This window comes from Nomia melanderi, chromosome 11 (assembly GCF_051020985.1).
Source record: "Nomia melanderi isolate GNS246 chromosome 11, iyNomMela1, whole genome shotgun sequence".
NCBI classification, from domain to species: Eukaryota; Metazoa; Arthropoda; class Insecta; order Hymenoptera; family Halictidae; genus Nomia; species Nomia melanderi.
In genome coordinates, this window is record NC_135009.1 from 16,383,238 (window position 1) to 16,407,237 (window position 24,000).

Consider the following 24,000-nt stretch of genomic DNA (forward strand, 5'->3'; position numbering starts at 1 on the left):
CGCCGCGTGTCGTCATCGCGCGCCGGTTATTATTTTCTTCCGGCTAAGGAAAACAATCGCTCGGGTTTCCACGCGCGATTATTGCGGCACGCGTTTGTTTAATAAATTGTCCGGCGAGCGAGCGAGCTCGAAGGGCACTCGAATGGCGAAATATAGGTCGCGTTCCTGCACCTGCCTCGCCTCGGCTCGCTTCGCCTCAGCTCGCTCCGCCCCGCCTCGCGCGTTTCCATGTTGACTCAATGGGACCGTGAACGACGTCTTTTCCACTGTTCGCCGCGGAACCGATAAGTCGATCTGCAACATTGAAACGCGCATCGACGCGGTGCAACGGTATTTTATCGCTCGCTCAGGGAGCGCAAGACTTTCCTCGTTCCTTGGTTCGAGACCCAAGTGACCTTAACCCCTCGCATCTATCGTTCAAGGAAAACCAAGAACCACAGATCGCGTATTCCACTCTCGCATTCGAAAATCCTGACGAGTGACATTCAAACTAGCGTAAACGGTTAATTACTCTCGAAAGTTCCACGCGTCGATGAATCATTCCCCGTCAGCCGGGAAGCTCGCTTTCCGCGTTCCCCGAGGAATCGAAGCGACCCGAGGGATCAACGAAGGTTAAACAGTCGAAACGCGAGGCGAGATTCCATCGGTTTCTCGAACCGATTTCGACGAACATCGGTATTAATCCGACTGCCGGCGGACTATCGTTACAGTATTCGCAGTGTAACGCCGGTAGGTGAACGTGTTAAGGACAAGGAGATCCGAGCCTTGAAGGTGGCCCGGTAAAAGTAAATGACCTTAGGCCGACAGAGAAAGAGAAAGAGACCGAGCGGGACGGAGAGAGAGGTGGGAACGGTGGCCCCGGAAAAAAGCGATCGTACGCGCGACCTATCGGCCGGCTAGGTCTACGAACCCAAATTGGGCCAGAGCCTTGACTCTCCCGGAGTATTGGCAAGTTCAGAGCTGTGGAGGGGCGCGGCGGGGCCTCAGCTGGCCCTCCGCTGGCCCTCCCCCTCCCGGCGGCCTCCCCACCACGGATTTTCGAATATCCGGCCCTGCCCGTTCATACGCGCGGCACCGGCGACCTTCGGAGTCTCGGCTGCCCGTAGACCGGACCTAACCTTTCTCGAGCAGGGCCCCCCGAGTGCCCTGACGTAACACCGAGAACCGATCGCTCTCGCCCTGCGTGTAGGCAGAGACGCGCGGAGCCCCCGAGACCATGAAAAACTCGGTCATGGTCAAGGGTATCGAAAACCTACGGGGAAACAAAAATTCCCCGCGCGAGACGCTCGGCGCGTCTACGAGACGCCTGCCGAGCCGAGCGGCAGCGAGGCGTACGAATTTCGGGATGATGCGAGAGGCCGCGCGAGAGCTACGGCAACGTTCGCGGGGATTCGGGAACGGCGGCGAGAATGTCGAAAGTAAAAGTGCGGCGCTCGTTCGACGTGTTTACTTTCGATACGCCGCGGTGGCTGTTGCCCAACGTGATCGGTTTATTGTATGTTTGACAAATGTCGGAGGAAAGTGTGCCGTTACTCGGACAGACGGACGGACGGCTGTTGATTTATTAGAAGTTTGACAAAAGGCCGCCGTTACTTTGACTGCGCGACGAGCGGTTAATCGATCCGTCGTATCTTTAAACGAAAGAGCGTCGTTACGACGCGGCGGAGGTGTTGATGCTCGGGTGACGTAACACGTCCGAAATGCTCGGAATATTTGGCTACGGATTCCGGAGTGGCGCGGGCCATAGCGACGCTCTTCTAGGAGACATAGGATCGCGTTGCTGGATTTCGGTGCGCGATCGCTGATAAGAATTTCGTGCGTTTTATGTAACGCCAGTTGTTCCTTCGCGGCGAAGGTGAACGGAGGTAGCGACGGTTACTAATGATTTGGTGTCGCGGTTATCGCGTCGGAGCATTATCAGGTCGCTAATGTTCGGTATTCCCAGGCGATTCCGCAGGTAGAGAGGCGTCCGCGTAACTTTTCGGGATTGCGACACGCGTCACGAGCGTACAGGCTGTTTCAAAATAATCGTAACCGTCGAGAGCGCGGTCGGTTCGTCGGAGATGGTCGTTGAATGGGAAATCGCTTCTGGCCGACGAGCTGCTGCGCTCTCGCGAGGCGAGAATAATGCTGAATCAAATGTTGTTGTTGCGCCGATTAAACAATTACTCCCGGGTGGCTGTGTTTAGCTCACCTTGGAACGGTTTACCTTCAAAACAGCGGAACGCACGGCGATTAAGCGCACGCGTGCCGCTGGCGGCGAGCGTTGTCGCCCCGAGACCCGAAGCTCTCTCTTCCCGAATGTTCCCCGGTTTCGAATCGCTCGATCGGCCGTAGAAGAATTGGCTCGATTCTCTTTATGTAACGCGGAAAATCCAGAGCGTCGCGTGCCGGCGAAACCGTTAATCGATTTAGCTCTAGCGAACGGCTCGAGCGACTCCGCGTCGCGTGCGCGATGAATTAACTGCCCGACGATAGGGACGAATCGCGGCTCGAAAACAAAGAAAATAACCGATCGAAGGTTCAATTAATATAGGCGAGCGCGCGACACGTGAACTCCGTCGGACGACGATCGCGAAATTCTCCTCGCCAGGAATTCGCACCGATCGCGATACCGCCGCCTCGCGCCGCGTCATATTATTCCCCGCGCTCCGTTGCGCAACCGGCCGCGCCGCCCAAAAATTATTCTCGTCCCGAAGAATCTTGCCAAAAGGGTGGAGAAAACAACGCGCGCTAAGCGACGGCCACTTTCGTCGACGATTCGCACCGGCCCGTGTTCCTTCTGCGACGCTTTTGGTTCGGTGGCACTCGCCTCGGGTATTGCGACGTGTATTTTCGATGATCGCGCCGCGGCGGCCAGCGGTGGCTGGGTACGTTCGGACCCGCCGGTTTCTTTGCGGCGGTTCGTTCGGGTAATCGTTCTGGGAATGCTCGAACCATTTTCATACACCAGATTCTCCAATTTCAATTTCAACCATCTCCCGATCATCAATCATCGCGTACCATCGAAACCGAGGAAGCTCTAACGCTATACTACCAGACAACTCGAAACGATCCACTCGTTCCTCGCGGTCATTCGAAACACAACAGTTTCTCCAAGAAATCATGCAAGAAACTTCAGCAACACGCAAACTGAATTGTAAGTCGATTAACACAACCAAATCGTATCACTATAATTCATTGAATTAAACGGTGACTATTTGAAAACATTTTTATATTACAAACAATGTCACATATAACAATAACGCAATTTAATTCAGTAATTCAATATTACGTCTGTTTTCGTTTCCTGTATTTTGCTTCGTGAAATCGTGTGGCGTTCAACGTGTTAATGCCTCGGTAGATCCCTTGGAGTGTCAGAGGAATTTCAACGAATCGACTCGACTGCTCGGTAGATCTAGCGTTGAGTTGCATGGAAGACCGAAAAGTTGCATCTCGATCGTCGACTCATCGCGAACCGGTGCTTCGTTCTAACCAGCGAATAAACGACCGGTAATTAACGCGATTGCCGAGGTTCGGGTGGACATCGAGGAAGGTTTCCCTCCGGGAGGGTGGAAAATAGGCGGCGACGGGGGACGCGCGCGTGGAATTCTAGCGGGCGATTCCGGGCGCGCGGCGGTGATGTCACAGCTTGTCCATCGGTGAGAGATCGTTTAACTTGGCACTCTCTCCCGTGGCCTGGCGGAGCCGAGAGCCGCGAGCGGCGCACCGACGCTAACGCGACAACTCGCAGCGCAATAAAAACGGAAGGCTGCGCGAGCTTGGAAGGCCGCTTGCAGCGAGCGACGCGCGCTGCACACATGCACGCGCGCCGCTCGGCTATACCGCGTTCAGCTTAACTCGCGCGGCGGTGTTCTTTCAGCGGTGCCATTCTTGCTTCCCTTTCCACCGGCCGCAGTCTATTCACGATCAGGACCGCGACGTGACTCGACCGCCGCCGGAGAAACGCGACCGACCGCCGACCGTTTTTCGTAACACTCTCTCGTATTCTTTTCCCCTCTCGACGAACGCTCGACGACTTCGTGAAATTCACCCTTTGCGGACGACCCTCGGCCACCGTTCGATTTCACGCGGAAAAGTAAAATCTGATGTTTATCCGGTTAACTGAATTTTTTTAGGAAAACCTCTCGTTTTGATCAAATAAAATGGAGCTATTCTTATATTATAAAAGATATTTATGTGAAAAAATAAAGAATTCATCGCTGAAGGAATTAGTATCGTGTCAGGCTTTACGCTGACGTCTATACTCGTCAAACACGGTTAACCCTTTGCACTCGAGAGGTGACTCTCAGTCACCATTCGATGCGATATTTATCAAAATTACAAAGTGTTATATATCATATTAAGTTTCGTATAATGCATCAGTATGCGAAATGTTTCTATAAAATAGCTATCCACGTCTCATAGGAAAGTGTCGAATGTTTCTAGTGAAAATCTTCCGAGTGCAAAGGGTTAACTGGTTAACGTTGAACTTCGTATATACACGTTGAACCTCGACACGCGAAGTATTCGAATAAAATAGCTTCATTCCTCAATGTACTTGTCACTTCCCTTCCAATTAGTTTCAAGGAATATCGTCTTCGCCTCGTAAAAACGTTAAACTTCCGGATGCAAAGGGTTAACACCTGTACCAACGGTTTTCGAACAACTGTGGTCGCAGTGGGAATCGGTTGTAAAGTACGATCAATTAACGCTCGCTTTGAAATCGACGATGACAGAAGCAATGTTCTTCTATTAATTAGTCGATCTGTCGAGAGTAATCAAGAATCTCTCAGAATAATAAACGTGTTAACAAACATGAAGTATTATTAATTATATTCAGCCATCTCGACGAGCAAACGTACAGCTGAAGCAGATTTTCAGCTTAACCGTTGCCTAAATCGGGCAAATCGGCGACTGCATGCTCTTTCCCCGTGTTCGACACTTCTCCACCTTTTCCTCCGCAACTGCTCTCTTTTCTCGTACGCTCGCCTCTGGTTCGCCCTCTTTTCCCTCCGCTCTCTCGTTTTTCGCACGGTCGTCCCTCTTTCGTATTCTCTTCCCCGTTCGCTCGTCCCCCGTTTTTCGTGCGCTCCGCGTCTCTCCGCCCGTTTCCTCTCGACGGCTTCGACGAACCCGCCACCCAGGTTAATTAAACATTCGAGGTTGCTCCTAATGGTTTCATCTGCGCGAGAATGTCTCTCCCGTAAAGCGGACGACGAGCTGTCGTGCCCTTAACGCTAGACCCACCAGACCGGTCGAAATGATCGATCTCGGGACTTCTTCTTCTCCGCTCCGCGACCATTCGGAACGAACCGCTACCGCACTGGAATTCATTAAATTCGTTTTCTTCGTTCCACTCGCGACGGTCGCCGGCGGAGCGTCTCCGTCGGGCGATAAACGCGGGCTCCGCGGAGTTTTTACGGCGGATCGGACGTCGATTATCAGTGGTCCCGCTGTAAAATTCGACCGGCGGGATTAAGCGGCCCGCTGGAAATTTCGGCGTCGAGGTTTATTTGGAAACAGAGTTAACGTTTATCTGGGAATCTTCGTGACAGATCGGTATTGCTCGTCGAACAAGTTAGAGGAGTCTCGGACGTCTGGATCACTTTGACCCTTCGCAGAATCTCGACGTGTCGGCGAGATGAAACGTTCGTATTGAGCAGACTGAGTCGCGAACGAGTGATCTAATTACTCGAACAGCAAGAGATCAACGCGCAGTTCTCTTTTTTCCTATCGATTCAGTAATTGGTACATTGTCTAACTTCATCTGCGGGTTTTCTATGTTTCAAAGATTCTTCGTCTCAAGAGGGTTAACACTTTCTAGACGATTATCGAACACGTCGGAGTCAGAGTTGAAACCTGTGGCTCCTTCCGACGGCTCAATCGAAGATAAAATCGCGATGCTATTCTATCTGGATCCCATCGTAAACGCGCTTATTTCAAACGCTGAACAACTCGTTGAAACCGTTGAAATCGGAGAATCGAGGTTGACCGATCGTCCCGATGCTGTAAGACGGTTCGAAGATCTATCGGATCGCAGGTGGCGATCGCCGAAATTCGAGTAAATAAAGTCGCCGAGGAGGATCGTTCCGCGCGATGATCGCCGATCTGCAAACCGGTTCCGAGCCGCGGAGCGGGAGGGAGACGGCTCGGTGCCCGGGTAAAAGGCAACAAAGTGTCCGCGATGAAAAAGTTATATCGGAAGCGGCGATGCTATTTTTAAGCGCGACTGGCACCAGAATCGTATCTCCGGTTACGCGTCTTATTTATTTCCGTTGTAAATACGCCGGCTTCTTTCCGCGTGGTCGCCCGTTCACCCCGGGATCCGTTCACTCTCGAGAGATCCGCCTTCGCGCGGCGTTCGGATAACAGGGTACCGCGGAATCGCGTTCGCGCGACACGGGGGAGCGGAAGAATCGTTCGGCGATCGCTCCTCGCGAGCTTGATCGCTCCGAATATCGATTGTTCCCGAGACATCTGAACGCGTTTAGACGAGGACCAGTTTTGGTGAACTCTGATTAACCCTTTGCACTCGAGAGGTGACTCTCAGTCACCCTACACAGCGAAATGATTTTGTTTCGTACTAATCAAACTTCGTATAATGCATCCATATATGAAAAATAGATTCGTTCCTCAATTTATACGCGATTTCTCGGCAATGAGCTTCAGACAATGTCGCATTTGACCCTTTGCACTCGAGAGGTGACTCTCAGTGACCATTTCATTCGATATAAGAAAATTACAAAGTGTTACATATAATATTGACCCTTTGCACTCGACAGTTTTTCGCTAGAAATCTGCGATATTTCACAATCAAGAATCAAGAATCATATTCACGAATTAAGAATCATAGCTATTTTATTTCAATATGTCGCCTCTCGATACATTTTACGAAGCACAATGTTGTGAAATATTTATATAAAATAGCTCTGTTCCTTAATTGTCGCACGTTTCCCCATTACTTCGTTTCAAATAATGTTGCCGTTTCATCGAAAGGTGTCGAATGATTCTGAAAAGCTTCCGAGCGCAAAGAGTTAATTAGAGCATGTTGGGTGTTCCCGGTGAAAAATTAGCGGAGTACAGAGTTAATAGCTGTTAATAGATATTTCGAAGTGCTGCATCATGTACATAAGTTCCCGAGTAATCGCCGTTCAATCGAGCGAGTTACAGTAATTAGATTTGATCGGTGACTATTTGTAACGCTCATCAGTAGGCGACGTTCAACGTGTTAACGACAACAAGGATCGCACAGTGCGAGTACGCCGAACGGCGATCGCATCGAATTTTCGCGGTCGGAAACCGGCGCGCGAGTAATTCACCAGAAAATCGATCTTCGAGAACCGGGTTCAAGATCGCCTCGCCCGCGGCGCGGGTCGATCGTCGACGGATAATTGAAATCGTCTAGTTTTCAACGACGCCTGTCGCGTATTTGCATAATTGCGCCGACAAAGCGCAGCTCGCCGCCGCGTCCCGGGCCGGGATCGCACCGCGCGCCGCGTAAACAGGGTAATTAACGCGGATCGATCGAGGAGCATCGTTTCTTCGGCGTCCGCGCGTCACGGTGACAGGTCCGACGCTTTTTTCCCGGCGATCGTTACGCCGCTGCATGCGTCGCGCAGAGCACGCGAAAAAAAGCGGCCGAAGGAGCTGCGCGGACGGGCTCGAACGCGATCCCGACTCGATGGATCGATCTCCCGTCGAACGAGATGGAACATCGGGATTCGTTTTCCGAAGAAACCTCCGGAAAACTGTTAATCTCTTCTGTTCACCCGGTTGCGCGTGCAAATATGCGCAACGGAATTACCGAAGCACGCGAGGAATTCAGCGAAACTCGATGGGACTTGTGTAACGATTGACGATTTCGAAGAGGCTGTGCTTAAATGTTTATATGGGTACTCGGATATTAATGTACTTCGTCCTTTCGGACGAATGTCGACATTTTAAGGCGAACTTTTCTATTTGCAAGACTGTGTCGCGAATGATTTAGTCTTAGTATTTAATTAGAGAGCACGTAGCTTCCTTTTTCTGTCAGTTAAGTAATCTGATGTAGAATTCAGCTTGATCCTTCGAAGATATTGTCAAGTGCTGCAAAGGCACTGACGTCATAGGAAAACTTCTGCACTTCGGCGAATCATATAATTAGAAGTAAATTTTACCAATCACACGAGACTCCCAGCTTCCCCCTCGAATATTCCAAAGAATGTCCGCGTTACTCAGCCGCAGAGTAAAACAGTTTTCCCCGACCTCCCTGCTATTATCGTTACCTACCTTCAACTGTGAATCAACACGTAAACTTTCCGTTGCCCGGCTGGATTATCCTGCGGTGGTATGAAACGGTTCCCGTTAACTTTAACGCGGGCATTACAAGCGGTAACGCGCGTTCTCAATAATGCATGCCGGCAATTTGCATAATTGGCCGATTCGATTGGTAGTTCTAAAGTCGAATAAATAAATGAAATTCGGATCGATCGGTCGATTGTCCGGCGCGACAGCGCTCCCGCGAGCCTCTGCGTCTGTCAGGCTCGGGGCAGACGCGAATTATTATCGGCGGACGGAAAGCGACGAAAAAAGACGCGGAAAATAAAGGAAAAAGGGTGTCTCTTTATGGACGATCCGCGCGAGCAGGGGCCCATCGAGCGCGCGCGCGGCCCGTTGAAGAGTGTCCGTCGCCTTCGGCGAGGAAGCTGTCCCGCTTGCCAATAACCATTAAACGCGCCGCGACTTAACGACATTCGAGCGCCGCCCGTCGAAACTTTCGACGCTTTTCAGCGCGATCGTTGCTCCGCCGCAACGCGCCGCGCCGCGCCGCGCCGCGCCGTGAGAAACTTTCGCGCGGCCCGCGAACCTGTTCGCTGTACGTCGCGCTCGCCGAGAAACGGTTCCCGGCGCTAATTGGTTCGTCGCGTGTGACGAGCTAATGTTTACAACAATATTCGTGGCCGGGACAAATCACCGAGCAGTTGAGATTACCGGTCACGTGGATCGTTTAACCAGTTAGCTGTCGCTACCAGTTCGAACGGCGTTCAACGCTTTGCGATTACAGCTTAACGTGACGCTCTATTTGTTTATTCAAGAATATTTGGGAGTCATTGAAATGTTACCTTTAACCCTTAGTAGGTTGTTCTGTAATCTATCAGCAACTGCAACTAATTTTTATAGTACTCCTAGCGAAAATTGGAAATGCTATAACATTTCGGAAAATTTGGACGTGCGGAAAATCGAATAATTTTAGGGTAGTTTCTTTAAGATTCATTAAAATATTTCGTATTCTAACTGGTGCAATACTGGAGCACACAGAGTTCGAAGGGTTAAATGGTACAATTGTGATACTACATGTGAATTATATGTGAAAATTAAGAAATAGTGACCATTGGCTATTTAAATTGTAATTTCTGTGAAAAGCCAACGGTCACGATTTTTCCCATGACGGGTATACTCGCGCGAGAATCGCGACGTTCTTCTGCGGATTGTATTATTGGATTTCGGTGGGTAACGAATTGCTAGTGAGCAGTTGATACGATGTGTTACCGTCTGACGAGTGACGGACAGGTACCCTTGGAGTCCTTGTTGACGCGTCGGTGGCCACCGGAGCTTTTAAATAATTGCAAGGAGGAAAGTGGTGTCGAATGCAAATATTTAGTGATATGGAGAACTAAATGATAGCGTAACGTGGCAACTACGATAGGGAATCATTAATATTTCATTGTAGCAGCACTTGCCGTTAAGAAAGGATAGGCACTGTCATACGAAACGCTAAAAATTCTCGTGGCAATTCACGTGTCAACCATACGCTCGACAACGAGTACACGTATCGAAGCATTCTACTAAGTTCAATAAATATCAGATTTTATAGATTTACCGTGTCAAATCAAAGGATCAGTCGATCTATTCAGTTCGCGCATTGCTACGTCGATCTCTCGAAAAATGTCTCAGAGATCTGTTGCCTTTTTAACAATCGCGAGGACATCAGGAGGTTATTTTAACTCGTCCGGTAGTTTCAGTGTCAATACTCGAGACTTAATATTAACCCCTTGTCCTACAACAACGAATGAGACACGTGTTGAAGATTTTCAAGATGATTCAACAAATACGTATATTACTCAGTTCACTCGAATTCAAAGTAAATATTATTCCTCTGTAATCAACTATTACACTTAAAAGAAAATACAGGCATGACGTATGCTTAGAATGTTTCGCTTTTTCTAATGAATTATTAATGAGAAAGTAGCCGTACCGATCGGAGTTGAGAAAGAAATCGTAAGCCAAGGGGTTAAATACAATTATACAATTTTGATGCAATCGAGTGATAACTAAGAGGCACCTTCGGAGTGCAAAGGGTTAATCCGTTCCCCGATACCGAAGATTCCATGTCGATGATCTCTTCGACCGCGGAGATCCGAATTTTTCCGCGGGAAATTCGCGGCTTTGATGATCGCGCGACGCGTCGCGTGGGCGGCTTGGGTCGAAGTGTTGAAAATAACATCTGAAACGTCCCTGACGAGATGGGAACGTGCGGCTCGCCGGCGCGGATACAGTGTTAGCGGCGTGATTTGCACTTCCTAGTCTCTCTCTCGCGGCACCAACACGCGCGCGCCGCGCGGAACGGGCCGGAGGACGGCGCGCGGGGCCGAGGGAGAGGGAAACTCTAGCCGCGCGTACGTAGCGTACGTAGCGAGGCTCGGTGCCGGTGTAAAACTAACAATAATAATAAGGTTGAGTCATGTGGGGCCTTCGAGAGCAGAGAAGGGCCTTGATTCGTGCCCCGGGCAAGGCGACGGTCTCCGTCGCGCCGACGCTCGATCGTCTCTCTCTCTCTCTCTCTCTCTCTCTCTCCGCTTCCTCGATTCGACTCGTGCTTTTTTGGAGCCGGATTCGCGGCCGCCGAGGAAACCGTACGTCACGCTGGAGACCGACTCGAGGGCAGGCGAATCGTCAAACTCCTGCTCCGCGCATATTTCCTCGCATATTTCGCTTGTCTATTCGTTCTTTCGATGAAACGTTACCCTTTGCACTCGAGATGTTTGTCAGTAGAAATATTCAATTTACTTTTATGAGATCGTGCAAATGGGTTAAAATGTTCAATTGAATCTAAGAAATTTTATTGTTATTCACTCTTTTCAAATATAAATCAATTACTTTTCCATTGTCGGTCGTGAACTTCTGGAGTAAACATAGACGGTCTTAGTTAACCCTTTGCAGTCCAGAAATTTGTCACTAGAAATATTCAATTTACTTTTGTGAGATATAGATGGCATTTTTGTCAACTAAGTTAACGAGGAATCTATTCATAAAATAAGGGGAACAATGGTATTTGATTTCCACATTTCTGGAGTGCAAAGGGTTAACTCTTTGCGGACGAATGACACTTTGGCGAGACGAAATTTTCATATTTGGAAGACTGAGTCGTTAATGATTTGATTACTCGAACAGCAGTAGAGCACGTAGTTTCCTATTTTTCTATTGTTCAAGTAAATGATACAGAATTTAGCTTCTGTTGAGGGTTTTGTACGTTTCAGAGAATCTCCGTTCGCAAAGGGTTAATCGAGGCAAAGAATAATCTATTCCCAAAGCTCTATTTGTCTATTATTATTTGTCTCTCTTAACGCGTTGAATGTTACGGGGTCACCGGTGACCTGCAATCGAATCGAATTAGTGTTCTCGGTTGAACTATGGTTATTCGAAAAGATTTCTATATTGTACGTAACGCTAATGTGGGATATTTAGGCAGGTGAACGTGGAATTATAATAATGCGATTCAATCGACTGATTTAATCGATCTTTTCCATTTTGTGTGTTTTGCTCTGATATCGCGCGGCATTCAACGCAAGTTTCTTTTGCTTCGCATTTCGCAACTCGCGCGCCGAATTTGCTCCGTTCACCGAGGCTTTCCCCGAATCTCGTTTCCAGCTTGTTCGGGAGGGACTCGACGATTCGAATTATCCTCGTCGCTGACGAATGCGTCCGATTAATTTCATATAAACTGCGCCGAGTTCCCGGCGATACGGAGAGCAGGGATTTTCTCGTTTTATTTAGAACGGCCGTAGATAGATACGTCGCGCAAAAAACGGCGAGCGATAAATGATAAACGATAAACGATTCGACGGTAGGTCGCGAATGTAGGCGTGTTGCTCGCTCAAAGAGCGGGGCAGTTTTAACACGTTTCAGCTGACGGGAGCGTTTATGGAGGTTGTGGCTGTTTGTCTAGAAGACAGTGAAAGGGTGGATCTTGAGTAATCGAGAACTACCTAAGTAATCGAAACAACGCGGACGACACGTGAAAAATACAACTCAATGCCACGGAGGCCAACACAGGACTCTTTCCGCAACTCTCTTACAGGCTCTCCCAAAAATCATTCTTTCTCACAAGCATTCTCCTCACTCGCACTCGTCGCAAACACTCGCGACGTTGCAGGCCACTTTCCCTCGACAGTTTTACAGCCTGCCCTTCGAATCAGTCTCAAAGCACATCGTCTTCTCGTAAAGAAATAACCCTTTGCGCTCCAGAGGCGCCTAAGTCACCAAATGATTCGACACAGCAAAACTGTAAACTTTGATATTTAATATTAAACTCTGTACAATGCACCAATGTACGAAACATTGAATAATAGTTCTTCCTCGACCAATGTGAGATTTCTTAATTCAATCTGTATCTCATCTGTTTCTCATTAGAAAATATTGAATATTTTGAAGAACTTCCGGAGTGCAAAGGGTTAAATATTTCCAGTAAGAAACCTCCGAGTGCAAAGGTCTAATAAATTCAGTTCCCAAATACGCTCCCTCGAACGTCAAACCGAACCGTCGCGCACCCGCGTCCTCTCGCCGCGAGCCGAGCCGGTTCCCGAAGACGCTTCCGGTTCTCACCGTTTCCGGGCAGCTCCGTCGACCGACTGGCAACGCGACGCGCTCCGCGTCTATCCGTCGCCGTCGGTTTTGAGGCGCGTCGCCGGTCAGATAAAGATCGTCGGGGTTCGTTCGCGGCGGTGCGGACGGTGCATCCGCGCGAGAGCTCGCCCCGCCCCGCCCCGCCTCGCCTCGCCTCGCTCGCCTCACCGTCGATCCTCCTCCGTCTCTCTAATCCCTCTCTGTCTCTCCGATTATCGTTTAAATTCGAGGACGAACGGCGATCTGGAATTTTCCGCCGTCGACGGTCTCTCTCCCCCGTTTCGTTCGATTTCGCTCCGGCCTTGGTTTGTTTATGGACTGCAAATCGTTTTGCAACGCCGCTGAAACTCCGCTCCGGAGAGCCGCCGTTCGACGACTCGGTTGTTTTTCGGCTAAATATTTTGGTAACGGTCGCCGCCGACGCGTCGCTGACGGATTGCGAAACGCGGCCGGCGATGTGGAACGAACGGCCGCCGCTGCATCGATTCGATTATCTCGCGACGGCCGCGGGAAATCGCGCTCGAACCTCGCAATGTCTCCTTCGCGCTCCGCTCGCGACGATTCGACGGACGTCTCCGAAGTTTTCGAACGACGGGACTCGCGAAAGTTCCGAGACGCGGGACGGCGACGGGTCGTAACGGATTCGATGCAGAACACCAGACGCGAGCGGTCGCCGCGTTGCGCTAGGCAGTTTAATATTAGGTCATCCTATGAGTAGCGTTTTTATGCTGACTAGCGTAAGAAACGGATGCTCAAGTTTTCCGTTAGCCTCCATGCGTCGAGCGTCGTCCGTAAACTTTCCTCGTGTTCCATTTTTGAAGCGCTAGTCGAAACAGTTCTGTTACCATTGAAATATCCGTGAGAAACGACATACCGAATGATCCGACACTTGCAGGAAATATTAAATTATAATTCGATCGGTGATCATGTCGACCACGGTGGTCGCCAACCGCTTCTGAATTGCTCGAGAACTACAGTAGGAAAATCGACGTCTAGAGACATTCGGTAACACAAGTAGCCAGACGATAACACTACGCTCCAACAGCAGATCGTCAATTCCAACCCCGTTCACCTTATCCACGAAAGACATCATCGAAACCGCTCGAAATTCTCCGCGCGAACCGCGTCCCGTCGATTCGAGGTTGAACCAGCGATCGAGCACCGATTCACCGAACGATCCGTCGCCCTCAGGAATTTATCCCGCGAGGAGCGTTCGACGCGGCGTCGAGTCTTTCCGCGGATCGAAGATCCGAGACGCGCGGAGTAGCGTAAAACCCGATACCCGCGGCGAGATATCGATGTCCGTCCGCCTCGCGGCGCGCCGTCTTTTCCTCGAGTTTTCTGTCCGCGCTCTCCCGCATTCATAAAACTCTCGGCCCTCGGTGGACCGGCCTCGAGAGTTTCTACGATCGTCATTACGCCTCCAAGGCGCTCGCTCGTCGGCCCTGGACCGACGTCGCGCGCGTCCACCTCTACACGGCCGATCGTCTAGCGCGAACGAGCGAGACGGATCGACAGCCGGCTAGAGATAGACGCGGCTAGCGCTCTCCTCTCTCTCTCGGTCGCGCGTGTACACACGCTCGAATCTCTAGCCAAGTACGTCCAATTATCGTAGCCGGCGAACGAGCCCCAAGGTTCCGCGTCCACGAATCTCTCGGCCGCTCTCGGCGCGGTCGCGCCATTTTTCGGAACGCGCTCTCGAATCTGCCGAAAACGAGGCTCCACGTGGAAACTGACTATCTTGTTCGATTTAATCGGTTAACTGTGTTCGACGAGCATACTCGTCATGGAGACGTTGCAGGATTTTGTGTCACGACGAGTATACTGTCGTGTATTTCAAAGAATCTTCGTCAAAGGGTTAAATTGTAATTTCTGTGGAAAGCCAATCACTAGTTTTTACCGCGAGTATACTCGTGACACAAAATCCTGCAACTTCTCCATGACGTCACAGTCAACTGGTTAACCCCTTCTGCCATGGTCCCGATACAAGACACACTAAATAGTGTATCTAAATTCGGTAAATCCGATTGTAAACCTTGTCCTCAGATTACAACCATAGATTCCGTAGATTCTATTCAAACGTCCTCTCTTATCGAATTGTGTTATCACGAAATGAAACTAAAGACGCGCATTCGACTCGACTCGGGAGAAAGTAATTCTCGACCGAAAGGGTTAATAACTCTGCTCTCATGGCCTGCGAAGTCGTAGTCGTCGAAGGCTTCCGTCGTTATTGCAGCTTTCCGCTGCGCCGCCGCATCCGTGGACGGTCTCCGCGAAGTATCCACGTTGACGTTCCGGATAGCTGATCGCCGAATTAATTGCTCGGCCGTCCAGTTTGTTGTAAAGTAACTCTGAGAACCTCCGGCCCCTTCGAACGTTCTCTAGCACGATCCTCTCGCGATCGCCGCCGAATAATCCCGGGAAACGCTGAACCTGTTAATCGGCCACCGCACGATATTCCTAATATCCCGCGAACGTTGGCGGCTCCCTCGTTAGCGTCCCCCGGCGTCGTCGAAATTTATCTCGGGAGTCCGCGCGATGCGGAGGAATTCCAGCGAGAAGCAACGGGCGGAAGCCTAATCGTCGTCCGTTCTGCACCGCGATTCCGCCGATAGCCATCTTCCGCGGAGATATGCGGCCGTTCCGAGGCGTCCGCGCTTTTACGACGTCCGAATCGAAACGCTTCGGCGTTAACCTCTTACGCCGCTGCCGCGGCCGGCGAGGATGTCAGCTTTCCCAGCGACGCTCCGGTATCGATGACTGTGTTGTCCATTTGAGAACGCTTCCTCACCTGCGAAAGTCTACGTTTCTGGAGAAACAAATTTTTCATCGATTGTGCTTCTTAGTATTTTTGATCATTCTTTAGTGTCCTTTTTCATAAGTTAAATAGCACCGAATTTTTTTAGTTTTCTGTTTCTTTCCTCCCGATTTTCTCTTTCTAACATCTTTCTGACATCTAAAGACACTTGAAAAATTCAGTTTCGGTGTACTATTGGCATTATTAGACGTCCCTAAAATATTCTCCAGAATAACTGCGCAAAGCTCGCTTGGACCCGACGCAAATGAACGCTGATTCGGCAACTACATCTTCCGACAGTCGTATACTATACAGATACCATTACTCCAGATTACTTTGATTCGGTTCAGTTCAGTGTTCCGACGGTTCCGATACACTTCCTCGGAAACACGCGTCGACTAATACTTACTATATTTATTTGTAGCATCACAATTGTACCATTCAAAGGTAACGCTTCAATGACGAGCGCAAAGGGTTAACATTACATATAACACTTTGTAATTTTCTTACATCGAATCGAACGGTGACCGAGGGTCACCTCTCGAGTGCAAGGGGATAACTCGCGAAAACCGTCGAACCGGCGGAGTCGCCGGAGGTCCAGGTAAGAGCCGCGGCCCAGAAACTCCGCTCGATTATCGATCATCCCGATTCCATAAACACCGGCAGCGTCTTGTTCCGGCGACTCGAGAGGAGCCGCTAGAGAAAGAGATTCCCGCGTTTCTCCGGGGGCCCCGGCTAAGGTTATGGCTTGCTCTAGGAGTGCATTAACCCCCGTCAGCTCGAGAGCACACCGTAGAAGAAGTGCACAAGTGGCGGGGCCGCGAGGGGGACGGAGGAGGGCACACAGAGAAGAAACCTCTCGCCTCTCTCTCTCTCTCTCTCTCTCTCCTCGCCCCTCCCGCGTCCCCCGCGTCGTTGTCGCCGGTCTCTGTCGTGTTCGCGAGGCGCGCGGAACAGCCCAGCCCGAACGGGCAGCCCTGCGAGTCGTGCGAGCCTCGCTCGCGCTGGGATCGCGGAGTCAGGGTTAGGCCTGGGAAGGTGTTGGATGACCGAACATCTCGTCGGCGACGAGCCGCGCGCGTGATTCACCGTTTTCGATTCGCGAGGATCCGCAGCCATCGTCCGCTTATCGCTCGACGGGCAACGACTAATTGGTCAGCTTCGATCTTCCCCTACCTGGCTTTCGACGGTAATTTGTTATTCGCCGATACGAGACCCCGCTCGCTTGCTTTCCGAGCGGTAGATAAACAATTCCGGAAAGTCGGCGAAAGTTGGCGCTTCTATATCCAGCGTTGAGTCAACCCCTTCTCTTATGATAATCGCACTCGATGAAGGTTTTCGGACGGAGCGAGGTTCTTGCTCGTCTGTTGTCCGGTTTTCTTCAACCTTCGCTTTGTAGGGCTACTAAAGTAACTACAATCACTCGTGGTATCATAGTCATATATCTATTGCCAGAAGGAAATTAGGAAACGGAGATTTTCTGTGAGCTAGACACTGGTTGAAGCAAGTGCTCTGTATTTTGGAATAGCCGAGTGTTTCAATTTTTACTGCAATCACTCGCGAGATCATAGTTACATATTTATTGTAGGGCTACTAAAATGAAAAGGTCATGGTGATCCCCTTGGTTATAAACTTGTCAATGGGCCTTATATCTCAGGCCCCCAAGTATCGACAAGCAAAAGGGCGAACCGACATCTTTTTCTAGTAAATTATCCGCAGTAGGTTCACGAACGTTACTCGGTAAGAGTTCGAGTCGAGTCTGACTCGCGATCGTGCGCACTGCGATAGCCTGAAGCTATTTTCGCGATTTAGACGAACGTAGTGTAGGAACAATGGAGTAAGCACTCGTGAATTGAGTGAGAGTTTCGAAGGAAATCATAGAAAAATCTCATCGAATCTCCCGTGATGGTTAACACGTTATGCGCCGTGTCAGTCACTGGTGACCGACGCTTCTGAATGACTAAAAAACAATCGTAACACACAAGACAACCGATGTGAAATAAAAATGTTTAATAAGGCAACTAAGTTGATAATAGTGTAACGCAAACTACCTATCTACTTTTCTTTGCTACAAAAGACAAGCTCTATGGGAAAACGCTTAAGATTTTCGTGACGCTTAACGTGTTAATATCCTCGAAGGAGCCGCGACGGATCTTGACCTCTCGGTCGGAGGGTATTTCTCGGGGGTCGAACGGGACTCGAGCTGGAGGAAGGTGGTTTCGCGGCGCGGCGTCGGAGGAGGAAGGAGACCGGTCAGCCGCGGCGAACGCGCGACGGGCCTCAAACTTTCTCCGGAGAGCGAAAGTGAGAGGCCCTCTCTGTCCGTGCACCTCCGCGCTGCTCGGCGGTGTGTCTAGGGGCGCGGGGGCAGGGCCGGAGCACTTGCTTTCACCGTGGCCCGCGCTACGTCGATGCACTTTTCCGCGGCGTAGAAACGAGATGCGGCCCCCATCGACGCGCCGCCTCGTATCGTGACCGTTCCCGATCGGCGGAAGAAAAATCGCGAGCCGATGCACGGCACGACGCGCCGTTAACCCTTTCGACGATGAATACCCGGCCGTGTCCCGGCTGGCAGGAGAGTATCGAGGATACTTTATTCGCGTGGAGATGCGATTACGACCGCTTTCATAAAACGCGGACGGTGAACGCTACGGACGCCGTAGAATCCTCTGAATTGAACTGTTTTCCGAAGCTTCCCGAACTTCCTCGAATTCTTCATGAACTCGAGCTCTCGATGCGAGACGCAAATAGGTGTACGCGGTACCTGATGGAGTATCAATGCTGGATCCTCCGAAGAAACCCGAGCGGTCCCTCTGCGCGTTCGTAACAGAGTTTCCTGTTTCCGCGTTTCCGCGGTGCATCGACATCGCGGTGTAACGGATCGAAGTCAGTGTCCCCGTAACTGTCGTTAACAGCGCCTACTACCGGTCCCTGTAATTCTCCGAAACTTTCTTATTTCCCAGGATGCGCGTTCCGGGTGCAAGGCACGGTGGAGCGAGAAAGAGAGCAGAGAGAGAGAAAGAGAGGAAGGGAGGGAGAAAGAGAGAAGGCAAGGTGGATTGATATTATATATCGTGGAGAGAGAGAAAGACGGACAAAGAGAAAGGGGAGCTATTCGCGTGCAACGAGCAGCGTCGTTAGAAAAAGCATGGCCATTCGCGGCAGCGACGAGTTTGTTGCCGCAGCGACACCGCCGCGCTCACAATTACGAATTTACTTTCTTCCACGGGACTTCCTCGTCGATGGTCACGCCGCGGATTAGACCGAGACCTATCAGCGCCGGCCTTTTTCCCTCCCACTCTCTCTCTCTCTCTCTCTCTCTCTCTCTCTCTCTGCGCGCGGTGCGCGCTTCTCTTTCTCGATAAGATATAACGGTCGGCCCGACCGGACACCGCGACGAAGGCCGAACGGAGATGTAGATTATCTTCTTTTTCCGCGGCAGTCCTTGCGTCCAGCGCGAGAAAGTCGCTCGTTTTCGAACGAGATCGAAAGGAGTCGCTCCGTCGAGGACAAGAAACCCGCGGGGAGGGGGTCCACGAAAAGCGCTTAGGGTACGGGATACTGAAAAAGGGGAAAGGAGTCGTAGAGGCGCGGCGCACGGTACGGAAGAACAAAAGAGAAATCGTGCTCGGATGTGGCAGAGGAACGAGTGCAGAACAGATCTCGATCGTTAACCTTTCAGCTACTACACGCCATTACGGCGGCGCGACTCTGTCTCTCGTCGATAGTTGTGCGTTATAGTCCGACTTAACGTCACTGCACACTGGACGATTCCGTCTCGAATGCGATGTCACGTTTATCGCGTCAAATGAAAGATAGCCCCGCGAATAGTCCTGCAGCTGAAAGGTTAAGGAAAATCCTGTCGAGGGACAACAGTCGTCTTCGACTGCGACGAAGGAAGACGGCGAAGCGTGCGCTGGTTTTTATTAAAAACTATACAAGAATGACGCGTCTACAGAGTCTTATCGGCGCGCAGCTCGGTAACTGGTGCACGCGCAGCGGTCGGTGCAGCGCGATGACGACGTCGCCGGCCATCCGCTCCCGTTCGACCGGCAGACCCGCTATTCACCGAGTCAATTGATTTTGACGATTACAGCGACGTGTTCTCCCCTCAGCAGCATTTGCGGCACGTGTCTCTCCAAGGTCTCCCTCTTCCCCTCGATCTTCGTCACGACCGCTCTGCCCGCGGATTCATCCTTCGCCGTCGCCGGGCTCGCAGGCACGCCTAATGGATTAGAAGCCGTTTAAAAACCGTTCTCAGCCGCTTTCCCGGTCGCCCCGCGATTCCGAGCTTCTCCGCTTCCTCCTCTACGATACGTTTCGTCCAGGTGTCCCCTCTCTCTCGCGGACTCGAGGCCGGCAAACGAGTTTCCGAGCGACAGCCGCCGAGAAAAGGCCTTATCCTCCAATTTCAGCCGAATCTCCGTCGAGCATAGACCTCTCCCCGAACTTCCACGCGAAACCAAAAATTCCGAAACGCGCAGGCGATCCGAGTTCCGAGGTTGACGCCGGAAATGCAGATCCGAGGCGGTCGTCGAGATTCGCGATTGTGCAGAGGGAACGACGCAAAAAGCGAGTCTGACGTCACCGGGAGTCAGATCGCGGAGGGACGAAGGAGGAACTGTAGAGAGAGAGAGGACGGAGCGGACGGGGGGATAGAGAGAGAGGAGGAGAGAGGACGTCGACGGGTCACGAGGTAAGTCTCGAAAGGTTGTTTATGTGCCGGCACGTGTCCGGCGAGTTCTTTCGAGGGGAAGGCAGCGGAAGGGCGTAGGGCGAGAAACGCACGGCGCGCGCGAGGGGAGCAGGAGGGAAACACTGGGAAACGGGGGGACGGGGGGAGGAGCGGAAGCGCGAGGAAGTCCTCGGGACACGTGTACTCCGCAGACATCGATCCTGGAACGTTGCTCCTCAAGGTCGGTCGCTCGCCGCCCTCGCCGCCCCGTATCAACGACCTCTCGACCCCTCAGGATATCCTAAAGTACGTCAGTAGGCCAACTAACCCTGAACCCGTGTACCTTGTACCGTGATCGCCGTTCTCGGAGGGTCGAGGAACCGGCCGACAGCCGAGATACACCCTTTTACACTCTAACCTGCTACGTTCACGTTTATCTTTGCAGTTTTTAACCCTTAACCCCTTTGCACTAGAAGGTTCTCCGCTTGAAATACTCTGTACTTCCGAATTAGATTTAGACGAGATTCTTTGATATGAATTTAACAAGAGACCATACGTAAATTAGGTAACGAAGCTGTTCTTTCGATATTTCACGTATCGATGCGGTATACTTAATGGTAAATACCGAAGTTTATAATTTTATCAGATCATCCGGCGACTGGGAGTCGCCTCTCGAGCGCAAAGGGTTAACACTTTGCCGACCGCACGTTTGTCGCGTCGCCGTTAGGTTGATGCGGGTGTGTGTGTGACGCAGGAAGGCAATAAAAGACAGTTTCGAATTAACAGAAGCATCTGCTTAAAAGATTCGAACAAAAGACGACCTGGTAAATTGAGATGAGAGAACAGTGGAAGCAATTGTTTCTCGAAAAATAGCATCGATACGTATTCCTATACAAGCGTTGGAATGATAATCACGCGTACGTGACAGCGGCCGTAAAGTGTTAACATTTAGCCAACCGAATTGGGAGATCGCCCACTTTTCACTCAGCAACATACTACCTTTTATTCTATTTACTTTTCTGTTAATTTATCGAACACGGTTCTTATTTTTACAAAACACAGTTTCTAACCGAATTCATTGAATGAGTTCTATTGAAGATAATGGAGGAGGTTGCAGATACAGTTCTTGTTAGGCGGTCGCCTAAGTGTTAACACCGGGTTCACCGGTGGGCTGATTTTCACGCGTTCCGAAGTTCACGGGGGAGATTAAGCTACTACGTTTATCTCCTGCGACTTCTATTGACTTTTATCTGTATATCCGGTAGTTTCGTTTACGAGATCGTCGGGTAATTACGTCGTCTTCGAAGTTGTTTTTTCGAGGAAGCGCGATTTCGTTCGAACCGATCAGTGCCAGTAGAGATAGGTGTACAGGAATGTCGGTGAACCTAGTAACGGAGCAATGCCGTAGCGGCGTACTCGTCGGGTTCGAGGCCTTGTACATGGCAGAACTAGTTTTATTATTTTCATCGCCGGTATTGTAGTATTTACCATTAGCGCGTTAAGTATCGCGCCAGGCCGCGAAGTTCTTTCCGCTTGTCGCCTATGTTGCGGTATTTTTTGGGGTGAGCGAACTTGGGACACTTCCGGTCCGTTAAGGGTTAACTAGCTTCATAGACGTTCGTTGCTCTAAACATTATCGTTTGGATTCTGATAGATATCGATTGGTGATGCTCGTACGCGACGTTGAAAGCAACAGCTTGCTAAAGTAACGATAAATAGAAATCTGACTATACAAAGCGACTAACCAGTTAACTGCGTTCGACGAGTATACACGTCATCGTAAAGCTTGATACTAATTCTTTCAGCGATGAATTCATTTTTTCACAAAAACGTGCAATTCTTCTTTCGCTTTGATCTTTGATTAAAATATACTCCACGCGCATTCGTCCTTCGACGAGTACGCGCTCCATTTTTCGATTTTATTGCGCGCAGAACGAGGGGTTTTTCCAATCAAATTCCACAGTGAACCGGTTGATAAACGAAATTACCGTACGCATCCGCGTAAAATAATGAAAAATTCCTCGGCGCTTTGTCAAATCTGCGAGAGCTCGACCGCAGAATACTGCAAATATTCCCAGCGTATTTCCGGAGCAGGTTCTTTTTCTATTTCCTTCCCCCCGTTGCGTCGCGCACGCCCTCGCCAGAATTAATTAATCTTCGGCGAGAACGCGGCTCCGTCCTCCCCCGCCTTTCAACGGTAAAAACTGTTGAATCATTTCGTTGATTTACGAGCCGGTCGCGCCGAAACCATCGAGATTCTTATCAGCCTCGGAGAGGACGACAGTCGAGCTACGTGGAAACGTTCCGCGATCCTCGGCCGACGATAACCTCCGCGAAGGGAATCGATTCCCGCGCGTGGCTCGTGCCCGAATTAGGAGCACGGTATCGGCTCTGCCTATCGTTATTGTCGTTATTGTTGTCCCCGTGGCTGTCGTCGTCGTCGTTGTCGTCGTCTCGGCTAGGAGATAATTGCATGTAAATGTCGCGAACAGCAAGGTATTATTCAGTAGCCGGCGGCCGTCGAATCGAGTATTCTTGGATCGGGCAAAAACGCTGATGAAGGCGAAGATTTTCCCCTGGATATTAACGGTGAACGCGCTGCTCATCGGCGATCCGTCTCTGCTCGATCTGCTACGTTATTCCAGCGTTATTTTACACTTGTAATTGAAAGATATGCGTGCTTCTATTTTCAATTTGAAATTTCCAAGAGTCTGATCGAAGAAACACGATTACTGTAGATGCGTCTTTCGAATGAACACTCGAAACAGTGTCAAAACACATTTCGGATATTCTACACATCAGATTGCAGTTGGTGCAATTGCGCTTTCAACTTTCCCGCGAAGATTCGCAGTTTAATAATGATTCGATAGCTTTCAAGTTTTCAAACGGTGTGCCACTGAATCTCACTCTGTCTATAAATATGCAGCATATCTCCCGACTACCCTCGTCCTTCCTCTAATTTCTATCGCGTAAACATTCTCCGGCGTTTCTAATATCATAGTAAAAAACGTCATACAAATTTGCGCCACAGCTCGCCATACAGAACAGTGCTGAGAACCCCACAGCTAAAAGGTGAACCGTATCGAGGAATCGACGAGAACCGTCCGACCGCCGATTCCTCGATCGGCGAAACGCGACGGGAGAAGCGGAAAGAACCGCGAGCCTGAACTCTGCGCCTCGGTCGGATCATGCGTTCCCGGGCGAAGATGCGATTGCGGTCGCACGTGTGGAGAGACCCGGCGTACCCACGTGAATGAATGGGAACGTGTGCCAGCACGGTTGCGCGCCGGGGTGGGTCGTGGACGCGCGAGCCGCGGAACGAGGAAAGAAGAAGGAAGAACGGAAGGAAGAGCCGCGCGCCGAGGCACCAGGAAAACGGGAGTAGCTGCGCGAGCAACAGAGCCGCGGGACGGCGGAGGAAGAAGGACGAGGCGGAAAGCGAGAGAGGAAAAGAGAGAGAGAGGGAGGTGCGCGTTCGAACAGGGGAACGACAGAAAGAGAGAGAAAGAGAGAGAAAGAGAGGAAAAAAGGGAAACGAACGACGCGAGGCACATGGGTCTTGTATCGAACGTAGCAACCACTACGTAGTCAAGGTCGGTCTTTGCCCGTAGCGTAAAGGGGCGTCCTCAGGATCCCTCTCTCCCTCTGTTCCTCTCTGTGTCTC

General features: G+C 50.7%; 2 protein-coding genes across 9 annotated transcripts in view; one reads left to right on the plus strand and one right to left on the minus strand.

Annotated features, from left to right (window-relative positions):
• The window catches only part of Eip74EF (Ecdysone-induced protein E74), a 242,998-nt gene that overhangs the window by 28,109 nt on the left and 190,889 nt on the right, over positions 1-24,000 (plus strand). The window lies entirely within an intron of this gene.
• The window catches only part of Lsm11 (U6 snRNA-associated Sm-like protein LSm11), a 38,530-nt gene continuing 31,373 nt past the window's right edge, over positions 16,844-24,000 (minus strand). For 2 of the 3 annotated variants that reach the window (XM_031993637.2, XM_031993635.2), the window contains exon 5: positions 16,844-19,886. In XM_031993637.2, the coding sequence (XP_031849497.1) occupies positions 19,735-19,886 (152 nt within the window). In that variant the 3' untranslated portion in view covers positions 16,844-19,734. The remainder of the gene's footprint in view (positions 19,887-24,000) is intronic. The other variant, XR_012999685.1, reaches the window with a different exon arrangement.